The 21,460-nt window shown below is 55.3% G+C and overlaps 1 protein-coding gene across 3 annotated transcripts in view; it reads left to right on the top strand.

The window, feature by feature from the left end:
- Window positions 1–482: 482 nt before the first annotated feature.
- PAX7 (paired box 7) overlaps window positions 483–21,460 on the top strand; it is a 103,413-nt gene continuing 82,435 nt past the window's right edge. The window contains exons 1-4 of one of the 3 annotated variants that reach the window (XM_082451702.1): window positions 483–1,401; window positions 3,933–4,168; window positions 4,742–4,868; window positions 5,874–6,008. In XM_082451702.1, the coding sequence (XP_082307828.1) occupies window positions 1,317–1,401; window positions 3,933–4,168; window positions 4,742–4,868; window positions 5,874–6,008 (583 nt within the window). In that variant the 5' untranslated portion in view covers window positions 483–1,316. Of the gene's footprint in view, window positions 1,402–3,932; window positions 4,169–4,738; window positions 4,869–5,873; window positions 6,009–21,460 lie in introns of all 3 variants that reach the window. The other 2 variants (XM_082451701.1, XM_082451703.1) reach the window with 2 other exon arrangements.

The raw sequence follows: 21,460 nt of genomic DNA, 5'->3' as shown, positions 1-21,460 counted from the left end.
GAAGCTATTTCCCAGAGAAAGTCATAAACCCCTCCCTTGAAGCCACCTAGGCCAATTCCCGGTGGGCCCCACCAGCGGAAATTTCAGACTGTGTGAGTGAGATGAGGGTGAAGACGTGAAACACAGCGGACTCTGATTCTGGGAGGCTAGAGAAGACGCGAGAATCCAAGGGAGCCACCAACGGGAGGCGGGCATTCCCATGCAGCCGGACTGCAGAGCGGGGCCGTGGGCGACCGGGGGCTGGGGACTCCGCGGACCCGGCCCATTCGTCAAAGGAAGACACTGGGACTGAGTTGGCCCCCTCCCTCCCTCCCCCCTCCCCCAGTCCCCACGCCCCGCCGTTGCTCCCTCTGTTTTAACCGGCAGTTCAAATTCTCCCCCAAAAGCGAAGTGAGCTGGGGATCAGAAAAGAGGAAAAAAATATTCGTTGAAGATTTCTTTTCGTTATTGGTCCTCAGCTGCCTTCCGCCCTGGCCCCCTTCCCTCCTCATGAATAAAAGAAAAGTCCGAACCTATCAGATCTCATTCGCTGCCTCCTCCTCCTCCTCCGCGTACTCCAGTGAGCACTTTTGCACAACTTACCCGGCGGATCGCTCGCCCCCTCGCTTTCCCTCTTCTCCTCCCAACCTCGTCACCCCTTATCGCCTCCCCTCAAGCCCAGAAACCCGAGAGGCACCTTCTTCCCTCCCCAAGTCTTCTGGGGGGCGGGGGTGTGAAAGCTGGTGTGTAAGGGAGTAGGGAGTGTGGTCTGAGAAAGAAGGCGTGGAGAGGAGTGGGAGAGGACAGGGAGGGAGGGGAGCGAGAGCGAGGGAATAAATATATAAATAAATTCGAAAAAGAAATCCACTCCGCAGCCTCTCGGCTCAGAAACTTTGGCCCGGAGCGCGAGAGCGCTTCGCTCGCCAGTCCGAGGCTGGGGGCCCTGACTCCGGCCGCGTCCCCCGCAACCCCGCTCCGCGGCGCGGCCTCATCTCCCGCTCCTGCCCGGCGCATCCGCCCGCACAACTTCTGGCCCAGCGGAGCGGGCAGAGGAGGCCTTGGGGTTGGTGTGTTTGTTTGTTTGAACTTCGTTGTCGCCACCTTCCCTCCCCCCCCACCCCCCCCAACCTCCGCCCCTACCTCACCCCCCTCCCCAGCTTCTGGACGCGAGCGACCGCAGCCGGGGGTGGGGGGATGGGGATAGGGAGTGTTTGCGGAGGGGAGGGGGAAGAGGTTTAAAAAAAAAAGAAGGAAAGAAAGAGATCGCAGCAGGGGTAAAGGGAGCGGACGGGAAGCGATTTTCGCCGACTCTGGATTCGTCCCCGGTGTGCGCAAGAATGGCGGCCCTTCCCGGCACTGTACCGAGGATGATGCGGCCGGCTCCCGGGCAGAACTATCCCCGCACGGGATTTCCTCTGGAAGGTAAGAGCGTCTGGACTTGCCTCGCTTCCCTCCTCCGCCAGGACCTCGAGGTCCTTGGAGAGGTGGCGATCTTCACGGGGTGGTGGCGGCGCCAGCGGCAGCAGGGGAGTCCCCTTCCCTTCTGGATCCAAGTCCGGGCGCCGGACCCAGGAAGTTTCTGGGACCGACACTTCTCCATTTTCGCGTGGGTTTCACCCACCGGCGGCCTCAGCTTCACAGGTCCAGGATTCTGGCCTTTACCCGCGGGGCTGAACTCCTAGTAGATTTCGGCTCCTAGTCAATTTCAAGTCCTAATGAGTTTCAACTCTGTCCACTATTTTTAGATACTTTCCACCTAATACTTTCTCGGCTCTCTGCGTTCGCCAGCTACGTGCTTTCTACTCTTGTTTTGAATTGTTCTTTTCACCTCTGGGATGGTCTTCCAGCCCCTTCTATTTCGAAATACCAACAATGTGTGATATTTTATGCCTAATCTAGGACTCTGCTTTTGGGTCTGGAAACAAACTAATTTGAAACAATAAGTAGTAACGATTTTCCCCCAAAAGTTTCCACTCGGGCTTCCGAACTCTGGAAATCTCTCGGGGGAGACCTCAAGACGGCGAGAGGGCAGGGAAATGTCCAGACGAGGGAAAAGTGTTAGTTTTGTAGTGTGTCCTCCCTAAATATCCAGCATCCGGGGTGAGCAGAAGGGACGGGTGGTGAACCGGCTCCGGGCTCTAGCAAGGGCTGGGAGCGCACCTTTCCTGCGTTTTTGTTTTGTTTTCTTTGTAAACTAATAGAAGGCCTTCAACCTGTCAACTGAGGGATCACTTGGCTTCTGGGGGTAGGTAGCCCAGGATGTCAGAAGTGGTTAGAGAGAGGTGCGACTTTTATTTTTTAATTACTCTTCTTATAATTATATGAGCCCCTTGTGCGTGAAGAAGGAGAGAGAAGGCAAGGAGGGGATGGATGGACAGGCAGCCTGAGATCTGGGGAGGGGGGGTCCCTACAGCAGCTAGACGGCGCGGGTCCCTGAATTAGACAGAGGCGAGGAGAGTGGCTCCGTGATCAAGTGCGCGCGAGCAACCCCGCAGGCGGGAGAGCGCACAAGCCCGGGGATTTGCCGTAGCACTCTCCTGTAGCGAATGCAAGTAAAACAGGCGGCCGAAGACGCGCAGCGGATTAGGACAATATTTGCCCAACATGACGGAGAATACTGAGGAGAGCCGAGTGCCGGTCGCTAAAGAGGCTCTTGAATATAAAGTTGTGCGCTGGAGAGCTCTCCAGCGCTAATGGCATATCCCGCCACGGAGACCGAGTGACTCTGACTTGGCGATGCACGATTTCTGATTAAATCCGAGGGTGGCTTCAGACACCTACTTTTACGAAGAGGGGTGTGGGGACCGGCAGAGCCAGGGAGGAGGCGGTAGGAACAGCTCGGCAACGGAGCCTCTTCTCGCCTCCTCCCTTCCAATTATACTGTCAGCTCCCTCCACTCGGGCGGCTGTGAAATCGTTCTAATCTGCCAGATCTCCGCAGCCGCCGAGTCCCCAAATTGGGGGGATCGAGGCCGGATTAGTGCACCGGGTGTCCTCCAACCTCCTGGGAGGAAACTGTGTGGACTTTGCATTAAAGCTTCCCAGGCGTTCTCCCCTCCCTAGCACACATCAGGCGAGTCTGTCTTCCTGGTTCCCAAAGTCACCCACACCCAGGGACTCTGGCCCATCTGTGCACCAGCCTCTCTGAACCTGCAGGGACAGTTCATGGGTTTTTGAGGCCAAATGAGTATTTGATTAGAAGCTTGCCGACAATGGGGCATGTCCCCAAATCATCCCAAAACGAAATTCGAACTCTGAGAGGGGTTGGAAGGAAGGAGAGTCCCTCAAGGGACAGCCAGGTGCCCCCAGAAGCAGCAGCCAACGGCATTCTGTTGCTGGTCCCTCTGCTGTGCCTCGGCTGTTCAGTTATGGGTAGGACAATTCTGCTGCCCAAGCCAGGGCTGTAACTACTAGTAATCAACCAACCCCTTCTGGGCCCCAATAAAATGGATCAGGCTTGACCACTTAGAGCATAGAACTGACCAGATGGGCCACATTTCACCCATTATCGGCTTCTATAAAAGGCAAGTGGACCTGCCGCCCAAGCTGTGGGTCCAGAGAACCATTGGTCCCAGAGTCCCCAGGCTCCGCCAGTCTCCAGGCTCTGCCCTCTCACCTCTGTCTCTCTCCCTCTCCTTCTCAGAGGCATTCAGATCCCCCAGGTGTGTCCACATTCCCCACAGTGTGGCAGGACTGGGGACACACAGCATCTGTGGGGACTCTTGCAGCCAACCCTGACCCCTCTCTCCATCTCTGCCAGACCTTCCCTTGGCTTCATGACAGGTTTTTTCCTGACCTCTGAACTGCCACAGCTTCAAATGTGGGGAACTGAGATCTGCTTTCAGGAGTCTTGGGGCTCAAACAAAACTGGAGTTAAAAGGGCTGTACTCAGTGTCTCCTCCCCATCCTCACCCTGTGCCTCTCTTTTTCCTCATCTCCCCCTTCCTTCTCCAGTGTCCACCCCACTTGGCCAAGGCCGGGTCAATCAGCTTGGTGGGGTCTTCATCAACGGGCGACCCCTTCCTAACCACATCCGCCACAAGATAGTAGAGATGGCCCACCATGGCATCCGGCCCTGTGTCATCTCCCGCCAGCTGCGCGTCTCCCATGGCTGCGTCTCCAAGATTCTCTGCCGCTACCAGGAGACCGGGTCCATCCGGCCTGGGGCCATTGGCGGCAGCAAACCCAGAGTGAGTGTCTTTGCTGCAGAGCTGGCAGCCAGCTTTCCCGTGGTTGGGGTATCCTGGCTGTAGCCCCTCTCTCTACCCTGTGTCATCCAGTAGAAGCAGGGAGGGGGTCTATATGCTTCCTATGGGAAGGACAGTGGAAGAGGGTCCCCACCCCCAGACATCCTCCATTATTTGAATTTCTCAGGGATGGGGATAACTGATGTCCAGATTGCCTGAGAGGCCAATGAGTCATTCCCGTGCTGTCCCTACATCTGCCCAGACCCCCTATCACCATCCCGGACCAGGGGAAATCTTTCCCCAGTCTTGCCTGGAATAGTGAGGGGGGACCCCAGTCCCAATTAGGTTTCTATTTTATTACCTATCACTACCCTATTCCACATGCCCCAATCCCGGCCGCCTTCCTGGGAGCCAGTAACAGGTTTTTTGAAAGGATAAAGCCAATCTCAGAATGGAGGCATGGTGACCAGAGCCACCAGCCTGGCCTGGGGCTCTTGGGAGGTTGATATTAAAAGTATCTCCCTCCCCCTACCCTATCTTTCCACTCCTACTCTCCCACCTCCACCTCTGAAGCAGGTGGCGACTCCGGATGTGGAGAAAAAGATAGAGGAGTACAAGAGGGAAAACCCAGGCATGTTCAGCTGGGAGATCCGAGACCGGCTGCTGAAGGACGGACACTGTGACCGCAGCACCGTGCCCTCAGGTGAGAAGGCAGCTGAGCCAGCAGAACTTGCCCGCAGTCTGGCCAGGGCTCAGGTCGTGTGGGGCTGGAGGTGGGAGAGGAGGGGGGATGATGGATGACAGGGAACTCAGAGAAAAGTGAGAAGGAAAAGAACCAGAGCGCAAAGAGGGTGAGGGCACAGGAGGGAATCAGAACTGAAAGGAAGATGGGAAGAGGGAAGAAGGAAAGAAAAGAAGTTAGGAAAGGAGGAGAGAGGAGGAGAAGGAAGAAAGAAAGGGAGAAGGACGGGAGGGAGGAAGGAAGGGAGGAAGGGAGAGAGGAAGGAAGGAAGGAAGGGAGGGAGGGAGGGAAGGGGGAGGGAAATGGGGAAAAAATTATCCTATAAAGTTGGGTGGTAAGGGAAGCTCCCTTGGCGCCTTCTCAGAGAAGTGGCCTAGAGAGATGAGTCTGTCCTAGAAGGGTAGATTGTGATCTCCCTGGATCTCTTTCTCCAAGTCACCATTTCTATTCTGTTGCTGCCACCAGCCACCAGTGGGTCCCAAATGTGGAGGCCCTGAATCTTGCTGCCTGTGTGGGAGAAAGTGGCCCCAGGTGTCTGTGTGTGTACCTGAGCATTCAAGTGTGCAGGGCTGGGATGCACGCCTGAGTGTGGGGACTACAGCATCGGGGGCTGGAGGGCCTCCAGGGAGGTCCTGGGGAGGTGGGTGTGGGTGTGGATGCATCTAGGGTACGTGACAGTGGAAAGCACAAGTGTGTGCAAGGATGTGATAGGAATGCACTAGGTGGGCTCCTCTACCACCGCCTTGCCACCGTGTGAGTGCCCCAGGTGTGAGTCTCTACGTGACTGTACTTGTGCCTCCCAGTAGGTGTAAATGTTCAACGGCTGGGGGGGGGGGAAATGGGTGCGAATCCTCCTGAGTGTATTTAGGGGGGAAGTGGGCTCCGCTACTTCTCCCAGGGCCCCAGGCGGCCCCGCTCCGCGGCCCCAACGACTTATACTCGCTCTTTTGCCTTTGAATTTCTGAGGTTTAGTGAGTTCGATTAGCCGCGTGCTCAGAATCAAGTTCGGGAAGAAGGAGGAGGACGACGAAGCGGACAAGAAGGAGGACGACGGCGAGAAGAAAGCCAAGCACAGCATCGACGGCATCTTGGGCGACAAAGGTAGGGAGCCGTCCCGGGGCCGGCGACGCCCGAGCCCGCGTCGCCCCGCTCACCAGGGTGCGGGCCAGTGGTGGCGCCTCCGCCACCCGGGCTGGCGGCCAGATCTTTAGCGGGAGGGATCGCAGCCCCCGGAGCAGCCGGGAGCCTCTCGGTGTGTGTGGAGAGCGCCCCCTCGGTGCGCCCCCAGGCCGGCTTGGGTGCGGAGCCCGCGACTCAGTTGCGCGGCGGAGCGGGGTCCAGGCGACCTCTGCGTCCCCGGGGAACCCGGCGGCGGGTCAGGGCTCCGGGCGCCGCAGACTGCGCACTCCGGCGAAGACTCCGGGTCGTGTGTCCTCCGGGGCTGGCGTTTTGGCTGCTAGTGCCGGTGTCGGTGTCGATCTATTATTTATAGGAAACTTGGGCAAGGGGGCGGGGGGCGAGCAAAGAGGAGCCGGCCCCGCGGCTCCCTAAATGAATTTGTTAAGCAGACCCGCACACGCTCTCTAAACGGTCCCTTGAAACCCCGCCTGACAGTTGACTGACCGCTGCAATCAATAAAAATTAGCGAGGGCCGCGTGGGCTGCTGCCTAATTCTCCGTCCTGTGATAACAGGGCTGAACTGAGACAGCGCGGAGGTAGCGGGGGAGAGGGCAGAAGGGTGCACATTTTAGGTGCTTTCGTCTTGGGCACGCGCAGGCGGGGCCAGGAGTTGAGGCCGAGTTCTCAGATGCCCAGGGTCGGAGGATCCCAGTGCGGGAGAGAGAGTCAGGCTCCACACGCCCTCTCCCCGCTTTTAGCGTGGTTGCCGAGCGGGTCTGGAGTCTGAGCCCCGCTTTTTCTGGAGATGAACTAGGGAAGGCATTTATCTTTCAAGCGCCTGCGCGCCCAGGAAAGGGGACTGTGCTTTTGTTTATTGACGGGGTAAGTTTCAAGAGAAGGGAAAGTCCTTCCTCATTACCACTCCCCTCGCAGGTCTCTTTGAGACTTGGTAAGTGTGCTTCAAGGGGGGACGTGGGTAAAGAAAGAAAAACGGAAGACCCAAAGTCACATAGACTGACAGGAAGAGAAGCTAAGCCTCCAAACACACGCGCAGGGAGGCAGCAGGCAGACAGGAAAGGCAGTGGCCACTATAACCTGCAAAAAAAAATGGTGGATTTGGAAAAGGTGGGGGAGTGTTCTGAACCCTGAAACTTGTAAAAGAGCACAGTTTTCTTTGAGTTTCCTTCCAGGGGTTTCTCCTCTCCTCGCCTCCCTGGAACTCCTAGCCTAGGTCTCCCTCCAGCTTTCAGTAGTCTCTCCCAACCTTGAAGATGAACTTCACAGACAAAGCCCGCTTCCAAAGACAACTCCCAGCGAGGCCCAGCCCTCGCAGGCCTGGTCTGAGGGGGAAGGACGGTGGGGGGGTACGGGCAGCCCGGTGTGGGAGCAGTCTGGAGCTGGGGAAGAAGCGGGCTATTGACATTCAGGGCCCCAAGTGGAGCCCAGTTCCACCGGGGACAAAAGGGCAGGGAAGAAAGTGAGCAAGCTGTGCCTGGCACCCCGCTGTGCGGGCCTGCCGGAGGGCCTCGGGGCTGCAGCGGGAGGCGGCCTGGGGCTTCCAAGTAAGCCCCTGGCTCGGCTGAGGCAGCCTAGAGCCCGGGGATCCCTGGCAGGGCGGGGGGGATACCCACTCCTTATTTCAGTTCAGATTGGAAAGGGACTTAGTTGAACTTCTTTTTCTTGGGTGGGGGGGGGAGAGAACTTGAATAATCTTTCCCTGCGAAATACAGCGCAGCAGACACAGCTTCTGAGAGGTACCCCAGGAGAAGCGAAGGAAGTTTGGTTTTATTTGGAGAGACTGTGTGTGTGTGTGTGTGTGTGTGTGTGTGTGTGTGTGGCAGGGGTATGTCCAATTCAGTCTGTAAGGAAGCACAATAGATAAATTTCTTCTGAGGAAGAAGGAAAGGGAAGGGAAGAGAAGGGAAGGGATGGGAAGGGAAGTAAAGGAAAGGAAAAGGGTAGCAAGTTCGGTTTGGAAAACCCTTTGGCTCAAAGGAATCCAGGGGTTTCCGGTGCTGATCTGGGCTTATAAAACCAGCAGAAAGGCAACTTCGCTGGATAGAGGTTTTCCCTGCAGTAGAACCAGGAACTTCCAAGTCTCCAAGGGTTTAACGAGGAGGCTGGAGGTTCCAGATGGGAAGGCTGAAAGTACTGGCGCTGAGTCTGGAGAGGAGTTGCAGAAATGAAATGAAAGCGGTGGGCCTGATGTCCAGAAAGCCCCGTGGTTTTTGAGTGACAGTGGGCATGTTGGGCCCTGTAACTGGGAGCTGGATGGCAGTGTAAGCGCATGTCTCTCGGTGTGGCGGTTTGCCCACGGGCCTTTGGATCGGAGCCGTGGATTCTGTGTGGATATGCGGTATGATTGTAGATGGGTGTGATGGGCACTATGACAAGGGGGGATGAGAGAGGGTTGTCTTTCCATCTGTGGGCAAATGGTATCAGCTCCGGATTTGAGTACCTTGGCCAGTGGCTGGCATCTGGGTGAACCACCCAGCTGGAAACTCTCATCTCTCTCCCAGGCCCTGGATGTCAGTTTCATGGCCAAGTTAAAGGTGAAAAGACCTCCCAACCTCCACCCGAGTGGGCCAGATGGGGAGAGGCAGAGATACCCTTGGGCAGAGCAGGGGGAGGGGTGCACACCCACAAACTTTGTTTTGGCTTCTTGCTCCTGACAAATGCCTTCTCCGGGGGTTGCCTCTCTCAAGGCGGGGAGCCGCCGAAGAAGGGGTTTAAGAGCTCTCCTCTTTAAGCGCTAAAGAGAGATCCCTCCCTGAGTCCGTTTTTTCCTATCGTCCGCTTGGCATTTAATAATGTTAAGACTTATTAGAGCTGGTAATGAAAACTGGGACTGCTGAATAGGAAACTGTGTTGGAGAGGGGTGTAATAGCTTCCAGGCATGGTAAGAAACTATTTATCCGCAATCAGTCCTCACTCTCAGAGTTTGAAGCACAAACGTTAAGTTGAAGGGTTTTAAAGCAGATTAAATTGAGCTTTTATTTCTGTGCACTTTCATCTCTGAGCAGCTCACTCCTGCTCCCCTTGGGCTGATATTCATGAGGCTGTTCATATTTTTTTTTTTTTTTTTGCTCTTATCCTTGTTAAGACTGAGTTATTAGGATTGTTGGTTGTGAGAATTCTCAGACCGCTTTGGATAGGGGCTCCGGCCATGCTCTGCACACCTGGAAAGGTTCCTTGCCCTCATCCACTTGGACTCTCTCCTCCTCACCCCTTCTCCGAGGATCAGGGGAGAGATAGGCAGGGACTCGACTGGTAAAGGATTTGAGGAGGGATGGGGAAAGAAAAAGATCTTCCCAACCTGAGTCCAGGGAGACTCTTGTGGGAAATTTGATAGGGGTTTGGAAAGAGTCAAACCATTCCTCCCTGGGAGCTGAGGGAGTGAGTGTGAAGAAATAAGCAATAATTTAGAAAAGCAGTAACAACAGTAAAAGAGTAAGAGCATCAACGCCTCTTGCATCTGACAAGGCTCCAGTTTAGGCTGAAACTGACCAGATCAGACCACGTTGGTCTCTAGGGTAGAAGCCCAGCCAGGTCACAATTAATATGAAATAAGGTGGAAATTCACAAGATGAAAAAGAAGAGTGTGCATTTTCGGGAGGGGTGGAGTGGCGACGTCAAAGTCCATCCGGGAATATGCTGACTTCCCGCTCTGAAAGACCATCTGAGGTGGAGGCCAAGGGTGTGCGTGCGTGAAAGGCAGATTTGTATTTCTTTGCATTTTCCCTTAATTTGTTTTTAAAGCAGCAAACTTACAGGTGTGGAGTGAGAAATGACGGAGAAGGATCGGAAAGGAGGGGAGAGCCCGAAGTGTCGGTTTTAGACACTTGTAAAAGGAGGTGGGAAACAATTTAATTTGGCAGAGCTGCGATAGCTGCTAATGCGGTTTTCGGTCGTTTGCTACACTGGAGGAAGCTGTTTTGATTGTGTGTACAAGGACCTGCCAAATTTAATTAGGCTCCGGGGGAGCGAATGAATGGGGGAAGGGGGGCACGGCTCCCCTCAGCCCACACCGTTTTTTCGGTTTCACACCTGGAAGGGGCATTGTTTACTGGCTGGGCGAGAATGGGAGAGGGGAGGGGAGGGGCCTCCAGGGAGAGGGGCCTTGGGAGAGGGAGCGAGGGAGGGGTCGAAGATAGTCCATTTATCAAGAAACAATCTGCATTGATTTATACCAACAAGTTCCCTCCTCTGTAAATGTGTGTTTACAGAAAGGTAATTGACACTCCACCAAATCAAAGGATTACCCCGGGTTGGCAATCTAATCAAACAGAGTCCAGGCGGGATTTGAGGCTGTTCAGAGTGGGATCAGCTTCGCATAATGGGGGCTCGGAGGAAGATGGGAGGGTGTCAGGCAATTCCCCGGCTTTAGGCAGAGCTCGGCGGTGGATATTCAGTGAGACCAGAGGGGGAGAGGGAGGGGGTGAGGGCTCCGCCGCGCCGGGGTGGTGGGGGGATGGGGTGAGCGGAGAGGAGGGGTGCGGGGGTCTGAGGCAGATATCCCGGGGGAGGGGGCTCCGGGCGAGGGGCGAACCCACACTGGGCTGACAAGACTCCCCCTTTCTTTCCTCCATCCCCCCAACCGAAGAAGAGAGAGAGGGTGGAGGGAGCTGGGACTAACGAAGAACAACAATGAGATAACTATTACAAAGGCGAACACTGGCGCGCGCGCGCTCGCAGCCCCAGAACCCGCGGTAAATAAACAAAGTCGGCAAACTGTTAGCCAGATAAACTCGTGCCTAAATCGAGTGTGACGGGCAAGGAGAGAAGAGACAGAAGGAGATAAGGTTGGAGGGGGAATGAACGAACATAATCTAATAGAAGACATTTAGAAAACAAACTTTAAACAAGGGAGAACAGGCGAGCGGAGGGTAATTATCCGCCCCAGAGAGCGAGGGACGCCTTCGGAGGGCTGCGGGTGGGGTCTCGGAGACCGGAGCCGCGGAAGAGCTGCGCGTTAGGGAGGGGGGATGCCTTTGGGACTCCGCGGGGGACCAGGAGAGGGTGTCCGGGGCGCGCAAAGGAAGGGCTCAGCTCCCAGATTGAGGTTCCCGCGCGGCCCCAGTCTCCCAAACGCATTTCTAAACAGGGTGGGGTCCCCCGCTGCGAGGGCATGCGGGTTTTCTGTTCACCTCCGGGCACGCACTGCCACACACCGGCTGTTTCCAGGCGTCTAAAAGACTCGTGTGCACGGCACAGCCGTTAAAGGAATTAGATATTTACCAGTTTGAAATAAGCCTGGCTAAGAAGAGAGAAGAGAGAGGGACATTGAAAAGATGAGGCTGGGGGAAGACTTCAAACGAATTCATCATTTGGAATGGTGGAGGGGAGATTTACCAGACAGTATTGGGAAGTTATTTAGATATTAATAACACATTTTCCTGAGGCGCGACCACGGCAGCCATCTGCGCTGCTCTCCGAGCTATTTGGCTGGGTGAAATATGGGCGTCTCAAATGTTGGGAAGAGATAACGCAATCAGGCTAACCCTGGTCCTAAGACGGCATCGCAGCGTTAAACCCGGATTAACCTCCCCCCTCCTACCCCCGCGGCCCCCTCCCCTGTCACAGCTCTCCAAATTTTTCAGTGGAATTTACATGGAAGGATTTAAAAGCACATATAACAGTAGCCTTAAAGCAGTATGGTGATTATTTGGGCTTTTTTTTTTTTTTTGAAGAATGTCTTTTTGAAAATGATAGTTGTCACACACTGCATTTTATATAAATAATCTATACAAACATATATATTTTTTAATATAGGGAAAGAGGACTGAGCAAATGAGATTTCCTTCTAGGTTGCTTCTTTGGAGTTTCTGTTTACCATCATCAGCAAAGTTGATGAGGCTTCATTCCTAATGGGCACCTAAGGATATAAACATGAAACGTCCAAGACCCCTGGCTCTGTCCTGAAAGCGCATAGTCTAAAGCCAGATAGAACTCAACACCACATAATAGACAGTGCCAGGTGAGGGGGAGCCTTCCTGCTACCAAGAAGAACACAGAAGAGACACCCCAAAGGGGAGGTTCTCCAGGGGCTTTGGGGCCTTGAAGGCCATGACTAAGGGGGGCACATTCCAGGAATTCCAGAAAAATAGCTCGTCTCCCTCTCCCACTCCAGAGTAATGAGGTAATTAGGAAACCCAGTTGGGGATGGGGATGAGAGGGAGTGGAAGGTTGGGACACCCACCCCCCCAATTTTTGCTGTCGTTGGCCTTTCTTCTCCTTTCCCCCTTCCCCCAACTCTGGCTGAAAGAGGAAAGGTGGAAATAGGGTCAGCGCTTTCTGACCTGCTCTGGAGCGATTGGCCCCGGCTGGGGTCGGGCAGGGGAGGGAGGGAACTTGCCTTCCCAAATCGAATCAAGGCAGAACGGTGACCTAAGGGGGAAACTTCCCCATTAGTAGATAGATCTCTCCAGAACTTCAAACAAAGTGGGGGGAAGGGAGAGGCGAGGCAGGGAGGGAGTCTGGAGAGAGCGCAGGGGGAACTAGGAGCAGGCAAAGGGGAGGGGCCTGAAGAAGGAAGAGAAGGGGTCGAGGGCAAAGGGGAGGTGAGGGCCAAAGGAAGGGGTATAGGGAAGGGGATGCCAAAGAGGGGTGGGCTGCACTTGGAACTTCAGCCCCGGGGGAGGGGAGAGGAAAAGCGTCGCGAGCCGCAGCAGCCTCTAGAGGGATGAGGGGAAGTTGTGTGCACCCCAAGTCCCGCTCCAAAGAGGCCCCGAGGGCAGGCCAGGGCGCCTTGGGCCCTCGTGCCCAGCCCTCTATTCGGCAGCTGAGTGAGCGCGGGTTGCCAGGGGCCGGGGAGCCCTGCGAGCCTGCTGAGAATGAATTGGTTCGACTTTCTGAGACTGCGGGTCAGCTCGTGAACCTTTCCAAGATTCGGTTGCCCGGGCTCTGGAGGTGTGCTGGGCCCGAGCCCGGGTCGAGAGCAAGGCAGGGATGGGCAGAGGCCTGGGAGACCCAGAACCACAGAGGAGGGACGAGAGGAGTCAGAAAGGAGGAGGAGAGCTTCAGGAGAGAGAGAGCGCGCGTGCACGAGAAAATTCAGAGAAAGACCCAGTGCGGGACGGGAGAACCTTGCCTAGAGCGTTTGAGGACGCTGAGAAACGCGCGGGGGCCGAGGGAGGCGCAGAGCAGCAGGAAGAAAGACAAAGAGACGCAGAGGCATCGAAAGGCTGGCCTGGGACGGGGAGATCAGGAGAGACCTCGGGACCTAGAGACGGCCCGCGGGAGAGCGCGGGCGGAGAGGGCGAGCGCGCAGAGCCGGGTGGCGGCGGGAGGCGGACGAGCCGCTGTCGTCCTTTTGATCCTCCGCTGCTTCCCCTTATCAGAAGCGCTTTCGGTGACACCGTCACAAAGGCAGTTCATCATATTACAGCGCGGCCGGACGGCTCGCTGCGATCCCGCCGCTTAATTAGAGGAGAGCCAGTGGGGCCGGCGGGACGGGCGGGAGGCCGACCCCGAGGCGGGGGCCCCGGGTCCGCGCTCCGACCGGGGTGCTGGAAAGGGGCCGGCCCGTGAGCCTGGCCCCGTCGGGACTAGCGGCGAGAGGGGCGGGGAACCCTTATTCAGAGCGCCGCTAAATAAATATCCCAGTCCCGGTTTCACTGCCCGGAGAGTGAGGCTCACCGCCTTCCGGCTTTTAGCAGCCGCCCCTTCTAAGTTCCCAGTTTGGGGAAGGGGTGGCGCGCGGGCCACCATCCCCACTCCCCAGCTTCGGGACGCTGCAGACTGGAGGGTGAGAGTGAGGTTACAACACTGGAGGAGCTGACGGCTTCCTGCTGCTCTGGATCTAGTTCCCAGCTGAGTGTTCGATCCCTGCCTCTGACGGCCTGCTCTCCCAATCTCCAGCTGAGCCCAACAGGACGAATCCGGGAGGGGCGAAGTGCACTGCGCTGGGCCCAGGAAGTATACCATCCGTCCTGTCCCCAACTCACTAACAATGCAATCTTGAACAACTCTCTTAGCCCCTCTGGGTCTCAGTTTCCTTCCATGAAAAACCAGAAAATTGCACTAAGACAAAGATTCTTATCCTTTTGGGGGAACCTGGACCCCTTTGAGAATGGGATAAAACCTAAGAAATTGGCTATTCACAGAGGTTCATACAGGAGGAATTTTACAGACCGTACAAAGGGGTGTGTGGGCTTCTAGACGCCACACCCCATTAAGAACTTCACGTACACATGTTTTCTGGTTACTCTGGTATCCTTGAGGGAGCGTCCGAGTCCAGGAGCAGGAACCCGAGCCCAGGAGGGGGAGATGGATGGTGGATGGGGTGGGGTGGGGTGGGGGAAGAGGTGAGGCTGAGAGCCTGACCTCTGTCTGGCCCTTGCTGCTTCCTTCTCTTTCCAAGACAGAGGCAGTGAATCCCAGCCTCCCATCCCCATTTGGTTGTTGGAGGGGTCCTTTATGCGGTTGCTATCTGCAGAGATGAGCACAAATGCTGTGCTCCCCTTTCGTATGTCTGAAAGAAAGAGATGGAGAGAGAAAAGAAAAGGAAAAAGAAGAAGAAGAAGAAGAAGAAAAAGACATTTTCTCAGGGGGTCAGTTTCTTCATTCATCCTGTAAAAATATTGTTGAGCACCTACTATGTGCCGGGCATCGTGTTAAGTGCCCAGGAATACCTGAGACATCAAGAAGGTGCCTGCCTTCGTGGTGGAGACAGAAAATAAACAGACTGTGCTTCAGTGCATGTGTTTGTGTGAGTGTTGACCCATTATGTCTCCCTGCGCGCCTGCCTCCTTGCCAGACTACCTGTGTGTGTCTGGGTGTTTGTGAACTGGGGGAGGGGAAATGAAGTGTCCGAGTGTGTGTGTTTGGGTTAACTCTCCGGGTGAGCACAACAGCAGGATGTGTTTGGGGGCCCTTGCCGAGTTTGGCAGGCAGCCTCCAACCTGATCTCGGGAATCTCAGGCGTCCACCAGGGCCTCGAAGCGCCGCGGGTTCCAGCGGGAGGAGGAGGGAGGAGCAGCCCGGCCGCGGGGCTCTGGAGCCTCTGGCCTTCACTGCGCTCTTTGTCTGACCAAAGATCAAAGAGGCTCCGGGATCGGACAGAAAAGGGGGTGGGGCGTCCGCACGAGAAGTAGCTTGGAAAACCGCCCCCTGAACTTTTCTGGGGTCCTTTCCGTGGGACCCAGACCCGACAGAGCCCCAGACGAGAGGGCGGCCACCTTTCCTCGGGCCCTTCTCCACGGTCGCGCGGGGTGACAGGTGAAGAAGATGTTATTATGGCTTCGAGTTCGAATTCAGACCGCGGGTCTCTAGGTGACCGGGGAAGGTGAAGAGAGGGCAACATTCCGCCGAGGTTTTGTCGGGTGGACATGTGTTTGCCTGGTGTGTTGTTTATACTTTTGCGTGGAGATGGGATCAAACCTTCCTGTTCCCTGGAAACTTGTCCAGGAAGTCCGCACCGAATTTATCTGGGCTGTGTAGACAAGAGCATCAGATTGAAGCTCGAGTTTCTCTGTAGAGCGACAACTTTGGGGTTGGGAGGGGTCAGGGGGAGTCTTAAGGAACCTTCTGGAACTCTCTCATTCCCAGTGAAAGGCTGCAGAAGCGCCTCTATCTCCCGGAGCTCTCTGGTAACCCGGAGTTGTAACCACGGATACAACTGACAACGCTGGTCCAGCCGCAGGGCCAGAACCTGACCCCCGAATTTGCACTAAGTCCCACCCCTGCCCCGCCCCGCCCCGCCCCGCCCCGCCCTTGCGATCCTCATCTTTACAGTTTATCTCCACGTCTGGACTTTTTGAGCTCGGATCCACCCTTCGGAGGGTTAAAAAGTACGACAGAAAAAAAGGAATTGCAATGTACGCGTGTGGGAGAAGGGGCGCAGCCAGGAGAAACCCTCTTCTGCTGTTGCTTGTTGCCCCCCCCACACCCCCTCGGTACCCCTTCCTCTCCAGCTGCCTGCAAATGCCAAAATTCAGAATCTCTGCCCTCTCCCTCCCATCTTTGGCGGTGGGAGAAGACTCTGAATTATTGCGCCGGCATTTCTGGGATTTACTGGAGGTGTTGAGAGTGAACCCTAAGAAAAGAGGCTCTGGGACTTTCTTTAATAAGTGGGGCTAAACTTCCCTCCCTCAGGGGGTCGAATCGTGTTCGGGTTGGGACGTTCCTTTCGATGGCCTGTACAGGCAGGCGACAACAAGAGGTTTAGCTGGTGCGCTCAGAGCTGTGCGCCGCGGGCGATTAACGCGATCAATGCCCCTTGGCGTCTCCCCCTAAAAAAACCCAAAAAACAAAAACAAAACCCCCTTTCCCCTTCTGGCTGCGTGGTGGGTTTGAATCCCGGGAGCCCATCTTCTAGTGTGGAGCCTTGCATCAGTGCCGGAGCCTCAGTTTCCCGATCTGGTTAGTGGGGATAAGAGCCTCTCCCCACCTCCCAGGGCGGGAGGATATCAGGGCCTGGAGAGGCTCTTTGGAAACTGGTCAGCGGGTCCGAGGATGGGGAGAGGGAAGCTCCGAGAGTTTCTCCTCCGCCGGGGCCGCCCCCTCCTCTCAACGCCCTCCCGGCACTGTCCCCGCTCGCGCCTCAATGGCCACTTTAGAAATACAAACAACTTTAGAAATAAAGTAACCAAACCCCCGAAAGGGGCTTTGAAGGGGCGAATGCCTGGTGGCGCTTTACTATGGTGTGGGCCGAGGCCCCGGCCTAATCCCGCTTTCATTTTCACCGACGGCCGCGGGGGAAGCGCTCCCGGCCTCCCGGCCCCTCAGGAGGCTGATTAGGCCACAAAGAGCCCCCATTATCCCGAGAAGAAAACCGGGGGGCGGCGCGGGGCGGGGGAGCGGGGGGAGCGGCCCGCCCGCGCCCGGGCTATTGACTTAGTGGATGAAGTCAAGAGCGGGCACGCTGGGAGCCCGGGAGGGGGAGGGGGGGGAGGGGACAGGGACGGGGAGGGGGTGGGGTGGGGGCCGGCCCCGCGCGGGAAGGGGCGGGGAGACCGAACAAAACAGGACGCACAAAACCCCACAACAAAACCGAGCCCCGGGCCAGGGGAAGCCAGACCCCGGTGGGCTGCTGAGCCTCTGCTGGGTCAGCTGCCCCCGGCGGCCCCCGGAGATGGGAGTGTCGCAAAAGAGCCTGGAGTCGCTGGCTTTCTTGGGAAGGGGTGGTGGAGGAAGCGAGAAAGGTGTCTGTCGCAAAGTGCTGCGTGGCTAGGGCACGCGCCTCTGCCTCTCAGGCCTTGCTTTTCTCCTCCTGAACCCGCGGAGTCGGGTCCAGAGGCCTCCAAAAGTTACCCCCAGCTGCGTCCACCTGCGGGCCTGTGATCAGTGAGCTCTGGTGGGCAGAGGCCACCCCTGTGAGATGCTCTAGAGGTGGTACCTGAGTGGGAGGTGGGGAGGGGGAAGAATGAAGGAGAAGGGGAAGTCCTGGAGCCTGAAAGATCTGGGTAACTTTGAGTGAGGTTCCCTGAGAGCCTCAGTGTTCCCATCTGCAAAACTGTCCCATGGATGACAACTTCACAGTGCATTGGGAAGGGTCAACAATATAATTACATGAAACACAGGACCGATTGGGAGACTGAATAAATATTCCTCCGCAATCCCTTCCACCTCCTCTTCTCCAAGGCCTCTTTCAATCTAGAACCCACCCCACTATGGCTTCAGAAATAATAGGGGCTGGAAATCTATAAGTGATCACCATATCTGGACTGGGGTGGGGCGGGGGGGCGTGAGGGCAGGTGCTCAGCCGGTGCCAATGAATAGCGTTCTTCCTTAACGAAAAGAAATCAGTGGTCCCTGTGGGCAGCTCCTCATTCAACGGAGGCCAAGGGAAGAAGGCAGAAACAGAGCCCAACAGACTTGTTAGGTGTGTGGAGGTGTGGAGGGACTTTCCTCACCTAATGAGTTCTGCCCCACCCTCACTCCCAGATAAAGGCTGGGCAGCTTTGGCAGGTAGGGTGGGAAGGTGGGCACCATGTGCTGATTGAGGACATGGTGGAAGCATCCTCCAGGTGTAAAAGAGGCAGGTGTGGGTATGTGACACAGGCCCCCAGTCACATCCCGTCCCCAATCATAGCTGCCCCTTTCCCAAATAGGCTAGGTCCAGGCCCTGACCCAAATGACTTGGAAACGCTTTGAAGGCTGTTCATCCGTTCATCTCACGAGTATTTATGAAACCCTTCTTTCTGTGAGCTCTTCTGGGGATGATACCACCAGAGCCTCAGCTGTGGATTCCTCAAGGCTGAGTGAAGGAGTTAGGACTTATTCTAAGGGCAGTGAGGAGCCAAGGCAGGGAAGCGATGGACTGAGCAGAGAATGTACTGGAAGGTGTGGAGAGACCAGCTAGAAGGTTAATGAGAGAGAGAGAGAGATACAGAGGGGATGGAGAGCAGAGGATGAGTGGAGAGATTTTAGAAGAGGGTGGGCAGCCCCAGCCTGAGATGGAGAGGAAGGGAGAGAAGCAGCTGTTTCCAGATTTTTCCACCTGATGCCCAGGTGTACTGAGCCCGTGGCTGGCTAGGTCAATTAAAGGGATCTTGGGATTCCTCTCTACGCTGAGATCCCAAAGGGTAAGACAGAGTTGTATAGGCCTTAGAGGTCATCGGGTCATTTTACAGATTGAAAAGCTGAGGTCCAGAGGGCGTGGCCTGAGTGAGCCCAAAGGAGGGAGAAGTAACCCCAGTCTGGTGGCAGTTGCACTGGTAAAGGAGAAAAATAAGCTGGTGGAAGTCTTGTTTCTAGGAATTCGAAGGCTTGGGGTGAGGGCGAATACAACCCTTTCTCGTCTCTACAGTATGTCATTCTTTGTGTGTAATATGATACACGCTTTCAAGTCCCATTTCAGAGGGGAAAACTGAGGCACAGAGAAATTAGCCCAAGGAAGAAGGGGGGAGAGGGGTGTTCTTCCCTAATAGGGTCTGCAGGACCCTGATGCCTTTACCCTAAGAAGCCTGAAGGGCACAGATCCAGCTGTGCTTCTTGCCCCATCTGAACAATGCAGCCCCCAGCACCCTCCCCATCCTTCAGGAACCCTAGATCCTCAGGCCCCAGGGAGACTATAGCTTAAGTCAGTACCCCCCACTGCCACCCATAAGCACCCACTGGGATCTTGGGACTTGACAGATGCTGAAGATTTGGTCCTCTGAGGGTCTCTTCATCTTCCTGAGAAGAGTCCTTTTAGCAGCAAGAGAAAATAAAGCCCCAAGGAAAAGTAACCACAGTATCTTGACTAGGGTTAGAATTCAGATCCTCCCGTGAAGAGGCCCTGGCTTCAACACAACTGCTGTGTAACTCTGGACACAATTTCTCTGGTCTTTGCTCTGTTGTCTGAACAACGGCAAGATGCAGTCAGCCTAGTGGTTTTCAAACTGTGTTCCATGGAGCCTTGGGGTTCCAAACAAGAGCTTCAGAGGTGATGTGGCCCGTGAGGATCCTTCAGGCTCTGATGCTCTGGGCATGACTGCGTTGGAGGGGAAGAAGTCAAAATCAGCGTTGTTTCCCATTGATAGAGGAAACTCTGCTGAGACGGGGCTTTGTCCTAGGGAGGAGCTGAGACTACTATCCTCAACTACTCTGGAGGGGAGGAGGGACCAGCTCTGTTTATGCCTGGAATCAGAGCCCCGGGGCTGTGGTTATTGGTCTTCAGAGATAAGCTGATATTGCTTATCTGGTGACAAATGGTTCCCCTCCTCTTCCATTCCCCTGATTAGAGAACTTTCTCTCCTGGCTGGGAGGTCTCTCTGGGAGAACAGGCAGAGCTGGGCTGGTCTCCAGACAGTGGGGTTTACCTCTTGAGTCCCTGACCAACTTGCTGCTGGGCCAGGGGGAGGCAGTTGCCCTCTCTGTGCTTGATTGGGGTACTGGCGGTGTGGCTGGGTTGCGGCAGCATCTTGGCTTGGTCCTGGAAGGAGGATTCAATGCAGGGTGGGGGAGATGGAAAGACCTGTGAGCCAGGACGACAGAAGGGTGTGCCCCAGGGTCACCCAGGTGTTTTTGCCAAGCCTACGCACCTGGGCACTTTCTCGATTTGGGACATCTGAGGGAAGTGGCTTTTGGGTAAGTTGCCCAGGTCACTCTGATGGCCACCCCACCTGAGAGCCACTGGTCTAGTGCAACGCCCTGTTTATAGATGGAGAAATTGAGGCCCAGAGAAGGGAAGAGACATGTTCCTTGTTGCACAGCAAATCGAGAACAGGGTCAGAACAGGGACCCAATCTCCACACTGTTAGACCAGGCACCATGAATGGAACATCTTCCAAAGTCTCCGGGTCCCTCACCTTTTATTAGTGTCACCTGTCCCTATTGAGGGTGTAATCTGCCAGGGCACCATGCTAGGAACCATGGGGCTGACAGGGAAGGCCCCCTGCCTGTCCTGCGGTCCCCAACTCCTGCCCACACCATAAGGATGGCCTTCAGAATGCACTTTCATCTCAGCTCTGGGCCCTCAGCCCTTACATCCAAAGGCAGCCGCTGCTGGGCCACAAAAGGAACACTGGACATGGAATCAGTGAGACCCAGGTGCTGCCTCCCTGCTGTGTCCCCTGAGCAAGTTACTTCACATCTTTGAGCCTTAGTTTTCCCATCCATCCAATGGACATTAAAAATTACAGAAGGAGCGAAGGAGTTAAAACACAGAAAAGATGGCTGGCACATAGGGAGAATGTGATTAACATGAGATAAAAGACCTGAAAGTAATTTGTGTGCCACAGGGGATCCATAAAGTTTGCTGAGAGTTTCCCAAGCCAAACACACATTGTTTTATCAGGGGCTCTAAAATATATTTGCATATATTTTTTCATATGAATTTGAAAGATACATTATAAAAGTAATATATACTTGTAAAATTTCAAATCAGAAAAAAAGTATATAAAATAAAAACTGAGAATCCTCTCCTTCCCCAGAGATAATCTTGTTGAGATTGGGGGTATAGTTGTCTCATATATATATCTAGGTTATATCAGTATCCATCTCTCCATCCATCTAGATACAGATATATATTTAAAGGAAAGTGGCGTCGTGTCAACTTAACCCAGGCACTATAGAGGCTTCAGGGGTGACCATGGAGCCCCAGAATTGAATTCTCAGTCGTGGGTATGTGTATGTATGTATGCATTTCCCTAGGGAGGAGTCCTTAGTTTTCCTGGGTCTCCTAGGGCTCAGGGTCCTCAAAAAGTTAAGCATCCCGAGTTAGGAGATTTGCAGGTGTCTGTCCTCTCTGAGATGGGGCAGGCAGAAGTCCCCCCTCCCCCTAGGCCCCTCAGTGCCTCCACCGCCTCCCCTTCATGCACCTGCCTGGGCTTCCGGCCTCCTCTGCTTCAAAGCGGCAGGCTGGGCTTTACCTGACTCACCTCGGAGAAAGGCAGCCTGGCTTGAAAGGGGGAAGTGGCATTTCAGGCACTTAATTAGACCCAGGACAAGAATGGAGGCTGGCTCTCGGGTCAGGCCAAGGGGGATTGTTGGGGGGATTAACACCCAGG

Source organism: Balaenoptera physalus (genome assembly GCF_965194825.1).
Source record: "Balaenoptera physalus genome assembly, chromosome: 1".
In the NCBI taxonomy this organism is placed as follows: domain Eukaryota; kingdom Metazoa; phylum Chordata; class Mammalia; order Artiodactyla; family Balaenopteridae; genus Balaenoptera; species Balaenoptera physalus.
The sequence above is the reverse complement of the archived record's forward strand: the minus strand, read 5'-3'. Positions and strand labels throughout refer to the sequence as shown.